The sequence below is a fragment of the Diprion similis genome, chromosome 7, assembly GCF_021155765.1.
Source record: "Diprion similis isolate iyDipSimi1 chromosome 7, iyDipSimi1.1, whole genome shotgun sequence".
Classification (NCBI taxonomy): Eukaryota; Metazoa; Arthropoda; class Insecta; order Hymenoptera; family Diprionidae; genus Diprion; species Diprion similis.
The window spans coordinates 5493734-5511249 of record NC_060111.1 but is presented as its reverse complement, the minus strand read 5'-3'; the positions used below and the strand labels follow the sequence as shown (position 1 = coordinate 5511249).

The window sequence follows — 17516 nt, the reverse complement described above, 5'->3', positions numbered from 1 at the left end:
CGCATTACCCATCGTCGAATTCCGACCAACGAAAGGGGTTCGACTGTGCACGGCGGCCCGGCTGTCGGCTTACCTTCTACCGACTAAACACACTCACCCAACATCGAGTGCCCTCGCCTGTCTATTTCCTGTGAGCGTCGGCCCTGGCCCGTGCGATTCGCTCCCTGGAACGACCAGCGCTGGCGCGGAGGGGAGGAAGCCGTTAGCGGGGTCGCGTAGCTGCGTAGGGGAGGACGAGGCCGAGCCGAAGTCTCCCGAAGTGATACGGAAATTACCGAATCGGGGCCCCTCGAAGTGGGGGCCCCAGGCGCCCGTTTCTCGGCCAGTTTCAGTCGAGCCAGCGCAGTGACCGGAGTTGGTAGACAAGTCTTAGTTGCTCTCGCATCCGAGCCGCTTAGCGCCCACCGATCGTCGTTGTTCAATGATATGGTGACCAAAGTGCCGGAATGAGGAGGAGGACCAGCTACAGCCAGGCGGGCAGGCAGGCGATAATAAAGTTGTCGATTTTTATCGGTTTCGTTGTGCTGTTGTAAATTACGCTCCTTGTATACTTGATCCGCATTTTATTTCATGCCTCGTTTGTTTGTTCTTCATTAACATCGCATCGGTGTGTTAAGTCCGGATATAGGACTCTCGCTGCTCGATTTATTGCGAAGTTTGAAAACGATTTTTGATTCGATTTTTTCAAAGTTTTGTCAATTGTTTATTATTCGTTTAAACGTTGATTTTATTTGAAGAATAAGAAGGAGAGGCGTTGCGTTGCAAAGGACGTGGGTTGACAGTGAGATATAAGAATAATAGTAACAGTAATAATAGTAAGAAGAAGAGAAGTAGCACGGATAATAAAGGTGGTGCAGGTTTTTCAAAATAATATTATATCTAAAGAAGATACGGACGTTTAGTTGAAAACAAGAAGAATACCGTGTTTTTATATGTCGTGTGTATGTGGCAAGAAGTGAGATATCGTTGGTCACAATACTGGATACCTTACCGACGTCTATATCTGGATTATCTCATGTCAGGATGGCCCTGGCACGGTACGTAACCTCTATCTTTTTACTACGCCCCCTACATCTATCCGTGCATGTCCCTGTGTTCAAATCCGGCCAAACAAAGTCTTGATTCACATGTCTGAACGTTGTAGCGAGTCAAGCTTCACTTGTCATCGAGTTGGCTGGGTTCAAACAAAACTCGAACAACTTCACTCGTCCATCATTTTTAATGTGTAATCACCGTCATGTCTCTTGGTAATTATTGCTAAATATTTAGTGCCTTGTCGAAGGACATCAGGAACAACTGAACTGTAGCGCACTTCACTCCGTAAGACAAAGGAACTATAGGAATTTTGTTTGCCGTTTGGCATGAAGTCTGAACATAATTATGTTGGATATTAAAATGGCGCCTTGAAGACCGAGGAAGGTGATTGGTGCAAAAAAAGATTCTGTGATTCTTCTCCTTTTGTCGTCAAGTCTTAAATGAACGCATTTCTCATAATTGTTATGCACCCATTCGTCGTATTTATGTGTTCGGCGAATGCTTACGATGGTTATTATCCGCATAACGTCCTTCATTAGTCGTGTTGAGGTGCAGCACAGTCGTGAAATATGAAGATAAAAGAACGAACGAGACTAGGTGCATAAGCAAAACCTGTATTCTCTTTACAAGGTTGAAGTTAGTAACGTTATTTTAACGAAACATTGCTTCCTAATCTTAGAATTATTCGAAAGGAACTAAGATTCCGAAATATGAGTATATTTTGTTTTATTACGGATTTGACTGACTTTCAGACAATTTCAAAATCACGAAATAACGGTTTTTCCTCGGCATGAATTGTTACGGTAACGTTACTAACTTCAATATCATCTCTTTTTGTGTTTCGCTCTACTACGAGGAAACATGTTTAATAGTGTTGGTTAGCTTAGGTTAAGTTAGGTTAGGTTTCTCCTCAAGCATGGAAGACAAAGGAAAACGAAAAAGAAAGTAAAGAGATATGTCGTGAAGGAATAAACGAGCGCGACGGTGAATGATATGAACAAGAAACGTCGTCGTCGTTGTTGTACGGAATTTATAACGGATATTTACTCGCGCAGATTAGCAACGTGGTTTGCTCAGTCTTTACTGCGATCGTATGTCCATATGTATGTACATACATATGTTTAAATACCAGAACCTATACGCGTGATTATAATCCTTGAATATTATTCATTGTTGTTTCGAAAATTGGAATAACGAGGCTTTCGTTACACTGTTATATGCTTTTGAATGAAATATTACTGAAGATGCACTATATTGTTATACAAAACTTATGTCTGTACTCTTCTTTATGTTATTAATAAAAAAATATTTACATATGTTTGATGCCATATATCTAGAAAATTAAATAAACTGCGTTTGATATGCATTCGTGATACAATCGCGACCAACTTCAAGTGATTAGGAATTTGAACCTCCAACTTTTTGCCTTCGTCTATTTAAATAATCTATAAACTGTCATCGCTGCGGGAATGAAACCGTTTGTCAAGTTTACACACATTTCTAACTGTAACTTAACCAGCTAAGTTCACCCGTTTTCCGATGTGTCAGCGCTCAAGTATGCTCTAGTTTATATTTAGTTTTCACTGACATTGTAGGTTATGGATGTTACATCTATCCCAACACCTGCTTTAGATACATGTTGCCTACTTGAGACGGTTGAACATGCCACAACATTACCAACAATCACTGTGTGAATCACATTTTTCTGACTGATAATGAAATTTGTCCCATTCAATGATAGTTGATGAGGTTGAACTTCGATTTAACGTTATATCCTAAAGATACGTTTGAAAGAAAATTCTGTATTTCGCAATATTAATGTCGCTTGAAAATTGAGTAAACTGTGACGCGGCATTGAAATAGTCATGTTTTGCAAACGCAATTATTTCAAAGTCATTCCAAAGGTGGAAAGTAGTCATTTTTTTTTCAATCATTAGTTACCTTGTAACTTTAATGACTTCAACCTCGTAATCAATAGCTATTGAAGTGAAAATGAACGTATTTCAAGTGGTTTTTTATAACTCATCAGATTTTTGATAAATTTCTGGAATACGCGAAGGTGAAAGAAAGTCAGGTTTCTTTTTTTTTTCTTTAGAAACAAACTTACGAAGTTTCACCATCTTTCTACGTTAAATTCAGTAAACTTGGCTTACTTTCGGTTGAGCTTGCCGTTAAAAACGTTGAAAAGTGAGCCGCGTCTTTAGCAGAGTTTCATGTTTTTGAACGAAAGGACGCGGCGAAGCCATTTCACAGACCACCCACCGCGGTGCAAAACACATTCTGCGAATTTATACTTCATTTCTAAAGACGAGAGCCACGTTTATCCACGTACATATGTATGGATTCGAAAATCAGCCTCAATAAAAATTTTTGCGTTGCTGGTAATTTCAGCGTTTTATTTAGCATCGATATACCCGATGCAAGGTGTTCCGATACGGAGGCAGGTGCGAAACGGTTTTAACGACGTGCAGCTTAAACTTCGTTTCGTATAAATGAGGGTCTTAAATCTTGACTAGCGATCGCCAGAATCCTTGGATCTGATCATATACTCGGAGACAAAGTTTGACAGGTCGCTCTGAATTTGTGGTCAGAAAAAGCGTTTGAATCATGCAGCAGTTGGAACGATCACAAGAAATCAGTGAAATTGTTTAGGCAAATATTCGGATGAATTTCAGTAGCGATATTATACATATATATTACAGTTTCTGGGTCCTATAAAACTGTACCAACTATGCGTTACGAAGTTATTTCTTGATACCATTGAAAGAAGTTTGGATGATTCCTTCAACGGCAATTCGACGACTCGTGGAGAGAATAAAAACGGAAATGAGGGTAATTCGAATCGTTCAAGTAAATTGGAAACTGTAGTCGTCGACTATGGCCCCAAAGTTACGAGGAGGCCACAAACCTGGAGGATTGAAGAGAAATACTTGTCTCTCTGCCCCAGATAATATATTATACGCGATGCATGCACCGCGTTGAAGCCAAGAGCTACGTCGAGTTCTACTTTAGTCGCGTATACGCCTGCTTGCCTATACTAAATGCCATCGTCCAGCCTATTATATACCCGGCATTCATTGCCCTGAGATAATAAAAGAACCGTTGCATGCATAATTCCTACCTTTTGGTATACACACTGATGCGATATCACGACTGTGAAGTAGAAAAATATTTGTTCTTACTTGTGAAACGAGCGTGGGACGAATTCGACATGAATTACCTTTCATTTTCCTTTTTCTTTACGTGTTGTATTCTCATTTCGAAACTCGTTAACTCGTGTTCGTTTTTCAATTTTAGGTTACTCAATTTTTGAAACCACATTTTCATCCAACTTTGGTGAGAGAAAATATGAATTTTAGGACTGAGGCCAGAATGAAATACCTAATCATGAGTCGTTGATGGTACACCTTCTTTTAAGTATATCTAGACAACATCTTCAAATCGTATCGTCGTGTCAACTATTGAAACACTGCCAAAAATCGAAATCTTATTCACACATTGCATGTGTGTGCAAAGTGTGTCGCTAATCCGCGTGGTTTTTCGTAAGTTTGGCGTGATTTATGCCGCGCTATATACTAGAATCTGTGTGACGACTTGGAAAAGTTAACCGTGTTTCATGCGAATATTTTGTTTATTAATAGCTTTTGAAAGAAATGAAATCGAGTGTTGTCATCATTCAGGCAGCTGTAGCCTTTCAACACCAGGAAAATACTCTTTCATCGTGTAGGTACAAGAGTTGGAAAGAAAAATGGTGGGGAAACTCTCGGTTGTACTTACTGTGTTAAAGGGTTCACGAACTACTTCCATTTTCTATCTTAACCGAAGAATATGCTTCTCGTTACAAAATGAACATGAATCCTGTAGTCTTACAAACGATAAAGTTTATACTATAATGCGTTGCGTTAATTTGAAGCTGGTGCAATCATAAAACTATGTCAAGGCGTTATTAAACACCGAAAAAATGTAGTCAACTAAACGATGAGATTACGGTTTTGAAATTACCAGGAAACTTTGTATGACAAACTACACTGTCACGTTGAATAGTTATCTCCTCATCAAAAACATACTCTATCGACACTAATTTCCTTTGGTACTACGTGTGCTTGTAGAAACATTGAAGTTTCTTTCTAATTGTCGAAAATTGTATTACCAAAAATCAAGAACGTACACAATACATCACCCAACCATGCTTATATGCATTCGAAGAAATACTATGGCAGTAAGTTTCCTTTCACATGGGTGTGGGGTGAATTTTAAACGAGTTGGACACAAAGGAAGAAATGAAGAGAGACGAGAAGGAAAAGAAGGAAAAGAAGGACGGAATGAGGTCTCCGCCATCAGACGTGGGCGTCAAGGGCAGAAGAGGGCTGGAAGCTGTCGTCCTTCTTTTACAGCTATCCACCCTCGTCCCTCCATCATCGTCATCATCATCATCATCATCATCATCATTATAAACTTCGTCTTCTTCACCTCCTTCTTCAGGAATTTGTCAAAGCTAACCAAATCGGGCGAGTTTGAAGTTCCGAACTTTGATGTTTCGTTAAAGTTTGATTTCTTTACCTCAAGTTTCGCCACCAAAATATATTTTGACGTCTGGCGCCTTGGGAACTTTTCAAATTCGGAATTTCAACACCGCCCTTTAAGACATCTGGACACCCAAGCGAAGTCGACAGATGTTGATGAAGTCTATTCAAAGCGGGAGAAAAATTCTTGGAAATTCTCTCATCGGACCAGAACAAGTCTGTCTGCAGTTTTACCTGCAAAAGGATGAACCCAACCATCGTCTGCAGGAGGCCGACGCTCACAGCCTCGAATCTTTTCTACTCTCTCCATTATCCTTTTACTTTACACACTGCATTCGTGACATAGCTATATATATATATATATATATATATATATATATATATATATATATATATATATATATATATATATATAAATATATATTAACAATGGGCTGGTGGTAGTTGTGAGATAGAATGTTGGACGGCGGTACGGATAGTGGCGAGTGGGTTTGAAAATTTTTCCTTACCCCGGGACTTTGGGACTAGGTACTAAAGAACGCTTTCTAACGGCGAAAGTATGAGAGAGACAATAAAACGGAAAGAGGGAGAGATAGAAGACAGAGGTATTGCACCTGGAAAACGTGGACCTTTCCATCCAAAATGGTTATGATGTATTCATAATAACCATTGTAACTATGAAACCATACGTATTCATTATGGTTACACAAATCATACAGTTCATGGTTACTAGGGTGGTGCAAAAAAACCGACTATTTTTTTTTTTTTATAGAGTCTCGTGTGACAAAATGTTAGTTTTTCATGTTTTAAGAGCCCACTCCAAAGGACAGTTCAAAAAAATATTTTAAGAGGTCGCTCAAAATTTTTTTAAATGTCAAAAATCGTCAAAAAATTAAATTGAAAAAATTATATTTTCAGTATTTTGTTTGATTTTTAATTCATGTCGTGGTGTATTGTTATCGATTCTTTCTTACTAAATAGAAGAAAAAAAATTTATGAAATTTTAATATGAATATTAAAAGGTCGCTCGAAAAGATCTAAAGAAATGCAGCAAAAAATTGACAAAAAATTATGAGCGACCTTTCAAAAATCAAATTTTGAACTGAAACTTTCGGGAACTTATTTTTTTTTGTAAAATTATACCGTAACGAGAAAAAAAAATAAAAAAATAAAAAATCGATTTTTGACGATTTCTGGCGTTTTAAAAAATGTGGAGCGACCTCTTAAATTTTTTTTCTTTTGAACTGTCCTTTGGATTGGGCTCTTAAAACATCAAAAACTATCATTTTGTCACACGAGACTCGAAAAAAAAAAAAATAGTCAGTTTTTTTGCGCCACCCTAATGGTTACACAATTACAATTTTCAATGTTTAACCTAGGAAATGCTAATCCAAATGCTAAATTATTTGAAGACCTTTGTACCTGTACGTTGGACATGGAGTTTCCAACTATACTTATATGTGTGTGTGTTTTTTTTTATACACTCAACAATATTAGCAATCTGTTAATTACGGTTTAAATCATTCTCGCACTGCTGATTGTGAATACACTGTGCATTCGAATGCGTGGGGAGTGAATTGCTTTTCGGCCGTTTATTGATTCGCTTTTTGTTGAAGCCTGAGCGAAGGTTCAGACCTTCCACGAAACTCATTTCAGCACGTTTTGAATATATACCTTATGGCTTATACCCACCATCGAATTTATTCCCAATCCTACGTAGAGAAGAACCCCGGTTAACCTTGACGCTTGAACTTCAAATACATTTAATATGTATACGCAAGTGCGGTTTGCTATTGAGTATAACGCGTTGAGTTATGTATACGAAGATGAATAAACAATACAGAGAGAGAGAGAGAGAGCAACGTTCAACACCTTTTTGATTTTAGTGCCAAAGGCGAATTTTGATTCTATATAAAACTATAAACGGAATTCGAGAAATGTTGGATATTTATGCCAACTTACGTCATCATTATTGAGGGGGAAAAAAAGATGAAAAATTCAAGGAAACAAATTCTTTAAAGGTGAAAAAGGAAGTCAGTTTTAATAGGAGATTCGAACAAGTGACGTTTCTTGAGAATTCCAAAAAAACTTTTTACAAACTCAAACCTCTAAAAGTGATCCTTATTTATATCTAATTAGGTATCGCAAAGAGATTTGCTTTGAAGTGAATTTTTTTCCAACAATTGTCGTATTTCGTAAAAAAAAATTTCGTAAATTGAAAGGAACGATTTAAAAAAAAGAAAAAAAAAATTCAACCGCATCGCCAAGTTTTTTAACGATACACGAGTAACAATCCTCAATTGAAAAAACTCTAACGACTCGTTTTTTATCAACGTGAACTAACCGCTGAACCATATTAAAATGAAACAAAAGCTGAGCTTTTGGTTAACCGATGTGATAAAAAAAAAAAAAAAAAAAAAAAACGAAGAATTGTGTTTCGTCGAGAAGTTTCTAATTATAATATTAAATTCACGATTTTACGAGTTAAGAAAAAACAAAAAAAAAAAAAGAAACCGTTGCTTCCCTTTTTACAATAATTTCGGGAACTTTTTACAAGTTTAATCCAATACCGAGAACGATTCCACACTTTTACAAGTAGTTGGCCAAAAGTCCTCGATCCTTTGTTTTATTATTATTCCAACTTCCCTCCCCCCCCCCCCCCCCCTTTCTCCTCCTCATTCTCTCTTTGTTTCCATTTCGGCCAAAGGATCGTCGGCAACAAAGACAGCGAAATAATGGGCCCGCACGCCACGGTCCCAAATTTATACTCGCCTCGTAAGTTGCTTGAATTTCTGAAAGGTCCCATTCCTCGTCGGAGTGGGAAAGACGGGGCCCACCACCACCACCACCACCACCACCACCACCACCACCACCATCATCCATGGTCAGGCCGTTGATCTCCGGGCCGTGCGGAATACCGGACGACCTTGAGACTCACGGTCAATTTGCAAAGCTCAACGCGCGACGGTCGCGTCTTCGTCGTCGTCCGTCGTCGTCGTCGTCGCCGCCGCAAACTTATATATATACGGTACACACAAATATCGCGTCAGTGGTGGTGGAGGAGTCTTTCAGAGGCGTGGCGTGTCGGTGCAGATGAAGAAGAAAAAAAAAAAATAAAAAAAAATAAATGGAAAAGCTGGAGAATCTGGAATTCTGTGTAACTTTTTTTTTTTTTTTTTTTTTTCTCTCTATTTTGTTTTGTTTTTCAAATTCACTTGGTAAAGAAATTATCATGAATTTCAAATTCTCGCAGGGTCGGGGGTGGGGGGGGGGGGGGGATGTTCAATCCCTTGAACTTTTAGAAAACTACATTGAAATTATTGACACACTTGTTTTTTCACGCAACTAAATATCATCCTCCCCCCCCCCCCCCTCCGCCACCGCCGTTCGCAAATAACAAGAAGAAAGAGAAAAAAAAACAATTTGCAATTATTACAAAACTTTTAAAATCTATTGAGTATGTATTTCATTAATTGTATGAAGTTTACTTTTTGAAGTTTTGAGAAATGGATATTTTGATTTATTGTACCGTTTATCGTAATTTTTACGATTTTGTTGAAGGAAGGTACTTGATGTAGAATATTATTGATGGAATAAGAAAAATAGCGTATAAATCGTATCGAATATTATTCGTATTGGTTATGTAAGAAATACATACTAAGTTTCTCGTAATACAAAACCGGCTGTATATATAATACAGTTTATTATTTAATCAATTAAATGCGGTCATGAATGAAAAATTTACACGGGAAATTTTTTCTTTTTTATCCGTGATTTGGTCGACCTTGATAACTTACATATATATATATATATATATATATATATAAATATGTATGTGTGAATACGTAGATTATTTTACAAATATAAAAACGAATGGGTGGAAGGAATAGAAATATTTTCCGTATGCTCGTGTAGTTTTGTAACTCTATTTTATCGGTATTGAAAAGTGCTTATCGATAGCGGAAGAAATGAATAATAATAATCAGCGGGAAATAAGGAACGTATATATAAGTTTGAAACATCGAAAATTTCTTTGTTACAAGTAACGCGTATGCATGTACGTATTTTTTTTACAAGTATCTTTGTTGCAAAATCTCGATCACGTGATAAAACTGTGACTCGTATACATACATACAACAACAAATATTTACAACTTGTATTTTAAACCTATGGGCGATGACAAATAAGTATTGTAGCGGTAAAAGATTCGCTGAAGTTTATTCAACCCGGCCATACCGAGTGAAGATATATCGTAGAAATTCACATCCGTGTGAACCCATTAAACAAAAAATTTTCTCACGATAGGGATGAAGATTTTTTTTTTTTTTTTCATTATAATTTTCCAACGGTTTTCAAAAATTTCATTTTTCACTTTTAGAAGTTTTGAGACAACTATTGGGAAATTTTTAACAATGTTAAAAAAAAAAAAATCAAATTATATATTGAGAATTTTGAAAAGGGAACTTTTTTTTTTCCACATAGATCGTAATATTTTTCAAACAACGTTCCTCGATGAATAATAATAACGCAAAAACTTTGTGCCTGTAGATATTGCAATTACTCACGATGTGAATAATTGAATGAAAAGAAAGAAAGTCGTTTAGTACTTTCTGTGAAAGTTTTGAAAAAGTCACTTGTTATAGCGGCGTCGGGAAAAGGAGAAATGATTTATTTTGCACGGCCCGTTCTGCTGCTGCTGCTGCTGCTGCTGCTGCTGCTCCTATTGCGTTCATTCACGTGAAGAACTTTTCAAATTAGCGCGCGATATGTTCCCGTTTCTTTAGTAGGACGCAACATCGGTAAAATTGCCAAGAGAGAAAGAAGATACAGGATAAAAGAAACTTTTCCCTCTATTTAAACTTTTCTACGTATTTGTCATATTCACATTTCAGCAAACTTATGCTGGGGGGGGGGGATAAAGTTTGCAAATCACAGATCTCGCAAACTTTAACATTCATTCGTTTTTATTTTCATCCAAGCGTGAATCCGCCATCAAAATCACCATTTTTATTTAAATTTCTTATATTTTTATACACTGATAAACATTGAATGACAATCGATTATTTATGGTATACCTTGAATTAAAAAATAACTTGATTATCTATACAACAATATTAATATCGCAAAAATTTCTGCACCATTTAGATTTTTGCCTGTTTCTTCTTCTTCTTCTTCTTTTTCTTTGTTTTGTTTTATTATGTATAGTGAAAAAAAAAAAAAAAAAAAAAAATGACTATTCTCTTAATTTTACAACGACTTTGAGGGATATGAGATCCGGAAGTATAACTGTGTTTTGTTTTATTATACCGTTTGACTGAATTTCAGACAATTTCAGGATCGCGAAATAACCGTTTTCCTCAGTATAACGTTGCTCACTTGAATATATTGAAAAAAATACAGTTTGAGGAATGTTAGCGTTAAATAATAATACATCTAATGTCTGTATCATCTATGTACAGTGCTTTTAATTGCGCGTGTAGGTGAAGAATCGTCTATTTGTAATCTATTTATATACTTACTTATCCTACGTGTGAGTCTATATAGGTATATATACACAAAGTATAATACATTAGTTGCGTTTTACCGTCAGCGATTATTCCGCAACGCCCTTGGGTCTTATCATGTACTTACTTTACACGCATTAGCCTTGACTCTCTGCCACTTCACAAGCTGATTTCGATTATACATGTTAACTTTTTCGTAAAACTTGACTATGTATTTCGTTCTGCTTTTAATATGTTGGATGAATAAAAGTTGTGCTTTAAAACGTGAGTTTTCCCATCGATGTACGTATATATAGAGCTGGATTTATGATAAGGATTTTTCTGAGGGAACTGAGGTGAAGTTGGCTACTTTCGTGGGCGTCCAGTTATTTGCGAAAACGTAATTCCCTGAGAATTTTAGGTTTTTCGGACAAGAGTCATTATATTTATCCAGTTTATTCTCATGTACACAATAATTGAAAAATACAACAGTTATGTGAACAAGAATATTCTATATTTGACTAGAGCACAGCTCATTGTAAGACGAATTTGTAAGAATTCGCTAGAACGTACAATTTTTAAGAAATCAGTGCTTGGTTCATGAGCATTGCCTGAAAGTTGAATGAAAAATTTGTTTTTTCTTACCAAATGGATAAATTTTTATGAACCTAGGATGAAAATTATTATATTTCAAATGCGACGTGAAATTCCCTGAGATTTCCAGATTTTTTCCAGGGGATATTAAATTCCCTGAGAATTCCTTGATTCTATAATTTCCATGAATATATACTGGACACCCTGATTGATGCAGTCACTTTTCATGCACGTGTGATAAAAATGATATTTATCATAGGCGGAAAACAAAAGGGATTTTTATGTCGTTTGAAAATTTTTCTAATTCTTGCACAATGGCTTGAGAAAGTTGTAAAAAATTTTTGCATCGCGCGATTGCGATTCGTGGTTTTAGCGAGAAACTCGGCTTAGATATGCAGGATCAACAGTTTGAACAGTTTTCACTCTGCTTCCTTGCCCCCCAGCCATTTAACCGAGAGCTGTTCTACTTTCACGTCGTTAATTCTCTTCTCATCAACTTCCGCCTTATTTATATATATATATATATATACGTATGTATAATATAATAAAATAATTATATATATACATATATATGTAAGCTGTGGAGCAACTGTTTTCTCAAACTAACCGAACCTTGCCTAACATGGGCTAATCACTTTCGACATTTAATTTTTTGCTATAAATTTGACGATGAAGAAAAGAAGAATTAATTGAACACATTTTAATTTTCTCAACTCGATCGACTTGTTTCATTTACTCAAAATTTTTATATAATATATAACGTTTATTAATCCAACCGTCTGTATAGTCTTATGAATTGTACTTATATTTTTCTCATTGGTTTCTTAAAAAGCGAATGAAAAATCTTCGCTTCATATTTTATCAAACGACAAAATCGTTTCGTACGTATAAATTACTGTGCGAAATTCGTTATCACGTTTTACATCATCGAGGATGTTTGTTAATGATTCTACTCGTAATGATAAAGATTTGAAGGAGATTGTTGCAATCGAAAAAAAAATTTAGGGAATATTTTTTTTTTTTTTTTTCATCCCACGTCTGTTTTTACTTTTTCGTTTATCATTCATTTATTCATTCATTCATTGGTACTTATGAAAATCCTTGTGAAAATCAAACTTATAAGCTAATCGAACATTTTTTCCACGCCGTTCAAGCTGCTCCATAAAACCTGAATTTGACACTTTTGCGACACCCGGTATACCGCTGTGTATGTATGTGTATGTGTGTTCGTGTTGTGTAACTCGAGAGTGAAAGTTAACGGTGGGAAACTATAGAAATGTCGTCGGTCGTACTTTTACAGGCTCTCGGTTACGATTGGATAACAACAGCTAGTTTTGCTTACGCGTTCTCCGAACCTTTGTGCCTATCTACACTTACCTTTCACTTATCTACACTTTTCTATTTCAGTATAACTTCTGGCTCTCGTTCTCATTATTCAACATTATTCTTCAAATGATTTACATATATTGATTTTTATCGATAGATTCGAGTTTTTTTTTTTTTTTTTTTTTTTTTTTTTCCCCCCTCTCATGTTGCACTTTTCAAAACAGCGTGCGAATAAGTGATTCGATAATACAATGAATTCAATTAGTGATAATAATAATAATTGAATTAAAAATAAACTAGAAATTTCAATGCGATTTAAAAATTTATAGTTTTAAAATATTTATTAAAATCGGATGAATGGAATCTGTAACTATCAGATTATTTTGCAGAATTTTATTTTATTCGGCATGTAATAATAAATGGAATTGTTCGATGGTATCTTACTATATAGTATAGTATAAAAATTTCCACTTATGCAGACGCCGCGTATATTATTATTGACTCTAAATGTCACTTGTTGACTTTAACGCAAATCTGGATGCAAAAAACAAAAACAAAAAAACAAAAAAAACAAAAAAACAAAATGAAGTAAATAAAAAATAAAAAATGCGTATCGTCTTACGGCAAGCTCAGAATCAGTAGCGTAACTCTACTCGTAAAAAAAAATGTTATTTATTTTTGTTATCCTCGTCTCAATCGAATTTTTCTGTTCACCTTATTCATAATTCCTCATCAAATTATTTTATGCGAATAATTATCGAAATTTCGAACGTCTTCGACGCGATTCTTCACGGTTTTTTTTTTCTCTCTTCCTTCCTTCTTTTTCCCTCTCTCATTACTAATTATCACAAATCACTTTCAGTCGCGGAAAATGCGAGGCCAGTTAGTCAGTCTGTTGGCTTTTCTCCTTGTTATTTCCAGTTTCGTCCGGATTTAACGAAATAATGTTGCAACGCCGCAGACGGACGTTATTTCCGCATCTCGGAATGCCAATTAGCATAAGTTAATTAACGCTCTTTGCACTATGGTATAAATACATATACATATTTACTTCCATTAAAAACGCGCTGATGTATATGATTATTACAAAGTATGCTTACAATATTATTATCTTGATTAAAAATAATATCTGTCATCAAGAAAAGTCTAATTTAGAACATAGAAATTTTGGAGTTGTTTAGAAGAGAATTTGGATAAAATAATATGACTGTATCAATTTCTTGAGTTTCAGTTTTTTTTTTTTTTTTTTTGTAGTACTTGAATAATAATATCGTCTAAACAGCCATTTATTTAGAATAAAGTGAAAGTATAAGATATAGTACGACTAGTTTTTTTTTCTCTACCGCTCGAACATTTCTCACTTTACAATTTCTATTTATACTTCATTCAATAATTGACGTAAATTTAGGTGTAATCTGTTTGGGCATAAAATTAATAGCCTCTCTTCGTTTTCAGTTATGTTCTTATAGAAATATTTATTTTAAGTACGCGAAAAGTATCAATGCTAAAAATTAATCAAAGATTGGAAAAGACATGATATACGATTGATTCGATTTCTAAGATTATTCCACTTTTCAAATATGTCAAGATCGATTTTTAATTACTTTTAGTAAAATTCGAAAAGAAGATAACACTCGAAAAAATTAGGTCTGTGAATTTTGTTTAATTAAATATAAAATTTTGCGTTGAAGCTGAGATCAGATTCTTTACTTATTATTTATATAAGGCATTGAAAAACTCAACTAATTTACAATAAAAAACGTTAATCAACATGTCTATATGTTTTTTTTTTCTTCCAATTTTCACATCCTAAAATCAAAGAAGTCACGGAACTTTTTGCGCCGTGTATTAATTATCTCGAGATTCAAGTGGCCACCCTGTATATAGGATGAGCGAAGAAAAGGAAGTTGAAGTTGAAGTTAAAGTTGATGCTAGGTAGGCATTTATGGCGGTGTAGCCCCTCTGCACGTGACAAGAAAACTCACGTGGGCCAAAGCTCACAACTGAGGTCATCGGACTGATCTGACCAACGACGTGACGACCAGCCAACAACCGGCAGTCACGACCATGAGAAAAGGGCTTTTGTTCCTTCGAGTCTCGGAACATGTGAATCCACAAAATTTGTACCATCTTGATTATTTTTTTAAGTTTTTCTCTGAGTCGTTATGGCAATTAAGTATTTCACTCACTTCCGCGAACCCAATTTTTCAAATCTCAATTCAGATTCGTAATCAGCGACACCGAAAACCATAGAATACTATTTTTTTTACAAAAGTTGACTTTGCGCAATAATTAGCAACTCTAAGGGTAATAGTGGAAAACAATGGATTTTAAACAAATATTAAGACTTTCGCTTTTTTGAATACTCACGAGAAAAACGGAGATCGTTACATCATCGTACGGATGGATATAATGAAATGTTCAATTTTCAATACAGGTATCATCACGTTTTTTGAGATTTTAAGAGAATTATCTTCGACCATCTTAACATGTTTTCATCAATTGTTTACTCGACTACATATATATTTAGTCTCGATTCTTGCAGGTTTTTTCAACTCCGAACAACCGATCAGATTCTCAGAAAAATTTGTCAAGTCGTTTCAGACTTGTTTTCAAAAAAGTATTTTCCTTGTCTCACCATAAATCGAAACCTTGTATAAACCAATTTTGAAAAAATTTCATCCACAGCCTTCAACAGATTCGAATCCAAAATCAGTCACTTCAATTTCAGTCCAAACTTCTTCGACACGTTCTTTCAACCCCAGCGATATTTTTCCTGCTTTTATACCCCTAATTTCTTCAAGCTAAATTTGAAAAAGTCTCTCAACGGCATTGATGAAAAAAATCAACCGCGTGATGGGGGAGGTCGATTTGTTGGTTGGTCGCTTACTTCGTGTAATTAACCTTACACAATCGAAGGACGACCTACGAGGATACCTATATTGCAGAAATTGTCTCAGTGGCCGTGTTGCGTGCCCAGGGTGACGATCGAAGGTCAAATACCTTGAGCCTGACTCTCATAGGTCGGTTGAGTGCTCATGGATTGCGAGACCTCGAAGCTGGCTTCGAAGTACCAGAAAACACTAGAGAAAACCTAAAGGTTCCCTGCCTCTTGGGTTAGATGCTTGGCCAGAAATGTCACGTGGTTACCTCGAATGATGATGATTCATGATGATAATGATGACACTTTAGCAACGAGGACGCTTTCCAGGCGCATGCGTGCTTTTTCATGTCGGTTCAGTTAGAATTAATTCTTTACTCGTACACGTATGTAGGTACAGAGGTCGACTGTCGACTTTGAGCGAGTGAGAAACACGTACGGTCTTTTTAATAACCACAGAATTGGGCACAGGGTGACCAACTGTATATAATTCATCATTATATTCTAGGACGGAAATTACTACGTAGTTATGGGCACCAAGGAAAGTTCGTTTAAGATACTCTGCATGGTTTTTCTCGGTATTGAGCTCAATTGGTGGATTTAATTTAATCAACAAGCGCTTCTACGGACTACTCTTCATTCATTCCATATGCTTTCCAAACTGTTAAACGAGTTCATCTTTCTTTCATTTTGTGAGTGACCGTATCTACCGTAAAAAAAAACAAAAAAAAAAAACAAACAAACAATTAAACAAGCAAATATCTGAATAATTGTCATGGAACTGTGAAAGGTTGTGGCTATATACATGTGAAAGTAATTTTACCGATCGTTGCATCCATCCACATATACTTTCTGTAGTCAGAATTTTGGAAATATGGAGATAAAATATTTGAAAAAAAAAAACAAACAAAAAAAAACAAAAAAAAAAAATGCCCCCCTTAATTTTGCGCGACTTAAGATGAATCCTTGGATATTGGATGATGAATTTGGGACTCATTTGGCAATATTGTCAATTATGCTTTCAGGATCCCGGTGGTGAGTGACTGCGCACCGCAGACGTCGCGGGTCACCTCGAACTTGCACAGCAGCAGTAGCATGGCGGTGAGCCGGGTCCCGAGCCCTCCGCCGCCCGAAGTCAACACCCCCGTCGCTGAGAACTGGTGCTACACGCAGGTACGTAATACTCGTTTTTACCTCGAAATATAGGATCGCTTACCTTCTGTTGTTTCCAGTCCTTCCTCCCTTCCCCCTCTTTACCTCGGTCATTATCATGAAGTCGTCATCCTAATGACCAACCTCCTGTAACGTCACGTGCGAAGCGACATCCCTGCTTAAACTATGGGGTGTTTTTTTTTTTTTTTTTTTTTTTTTTTTTTATTTTTTTTCTTATATTCGGCGGAGCAAAAATTTACACCGTGATAGAGCTTGAATCTTTACGAGAGATCGATTGACGGGGAATTTTTTTACTTTGATCACGTGATTTCTAGCGACTTTTTTTTTTATTAAGATTTTACATCAGGTTGAAGGTGGGAAACCATCGTGGAATGAATCGTAATATAATTTTAGAACGAATTTCAAGGAGTTGGCTTATCGAATTATGAATATTTTTTCTTTGTTATGCATGTTTTATTAAACATGCATTGTTAATGTAACGTTAACAACTTCAAACTCTTG

The 17516-nt window shown here is 35.9% G+C and overlaps 1 protein-coding gene across 4 annotated transcripts in view; it reads left to right on the top strand.

Annotated features, from left to right (window-relative positions):
- Positions 1-321: 321 nt before the first annotated feature.
- Positions 322-17516, top strand: part of LOC124408374 (protein roadkill) — a 32000-nt gene continuing 14805 nt past the window's right edge. For all 4 annotated transcript variants that reach the window (XM_046885274.1, XM_046885273.1, XM_046885271.1 and 1 more), the window contains exons 1-3: positions 322-496; positions 747-1037; positions 16868-17015. In XM_046885274.1, the coding sequence (XP_046741230.1) occupies positions 1024-1037; positions 16868-17015 (162 nt within the window). In that variant the 5' untranslated portion in view covers positions 322-496; positions 747-1023. The remainder of the gene's footprint in view (positions 497-746; positions 1038-16867; positions 17016-17516) is intronic.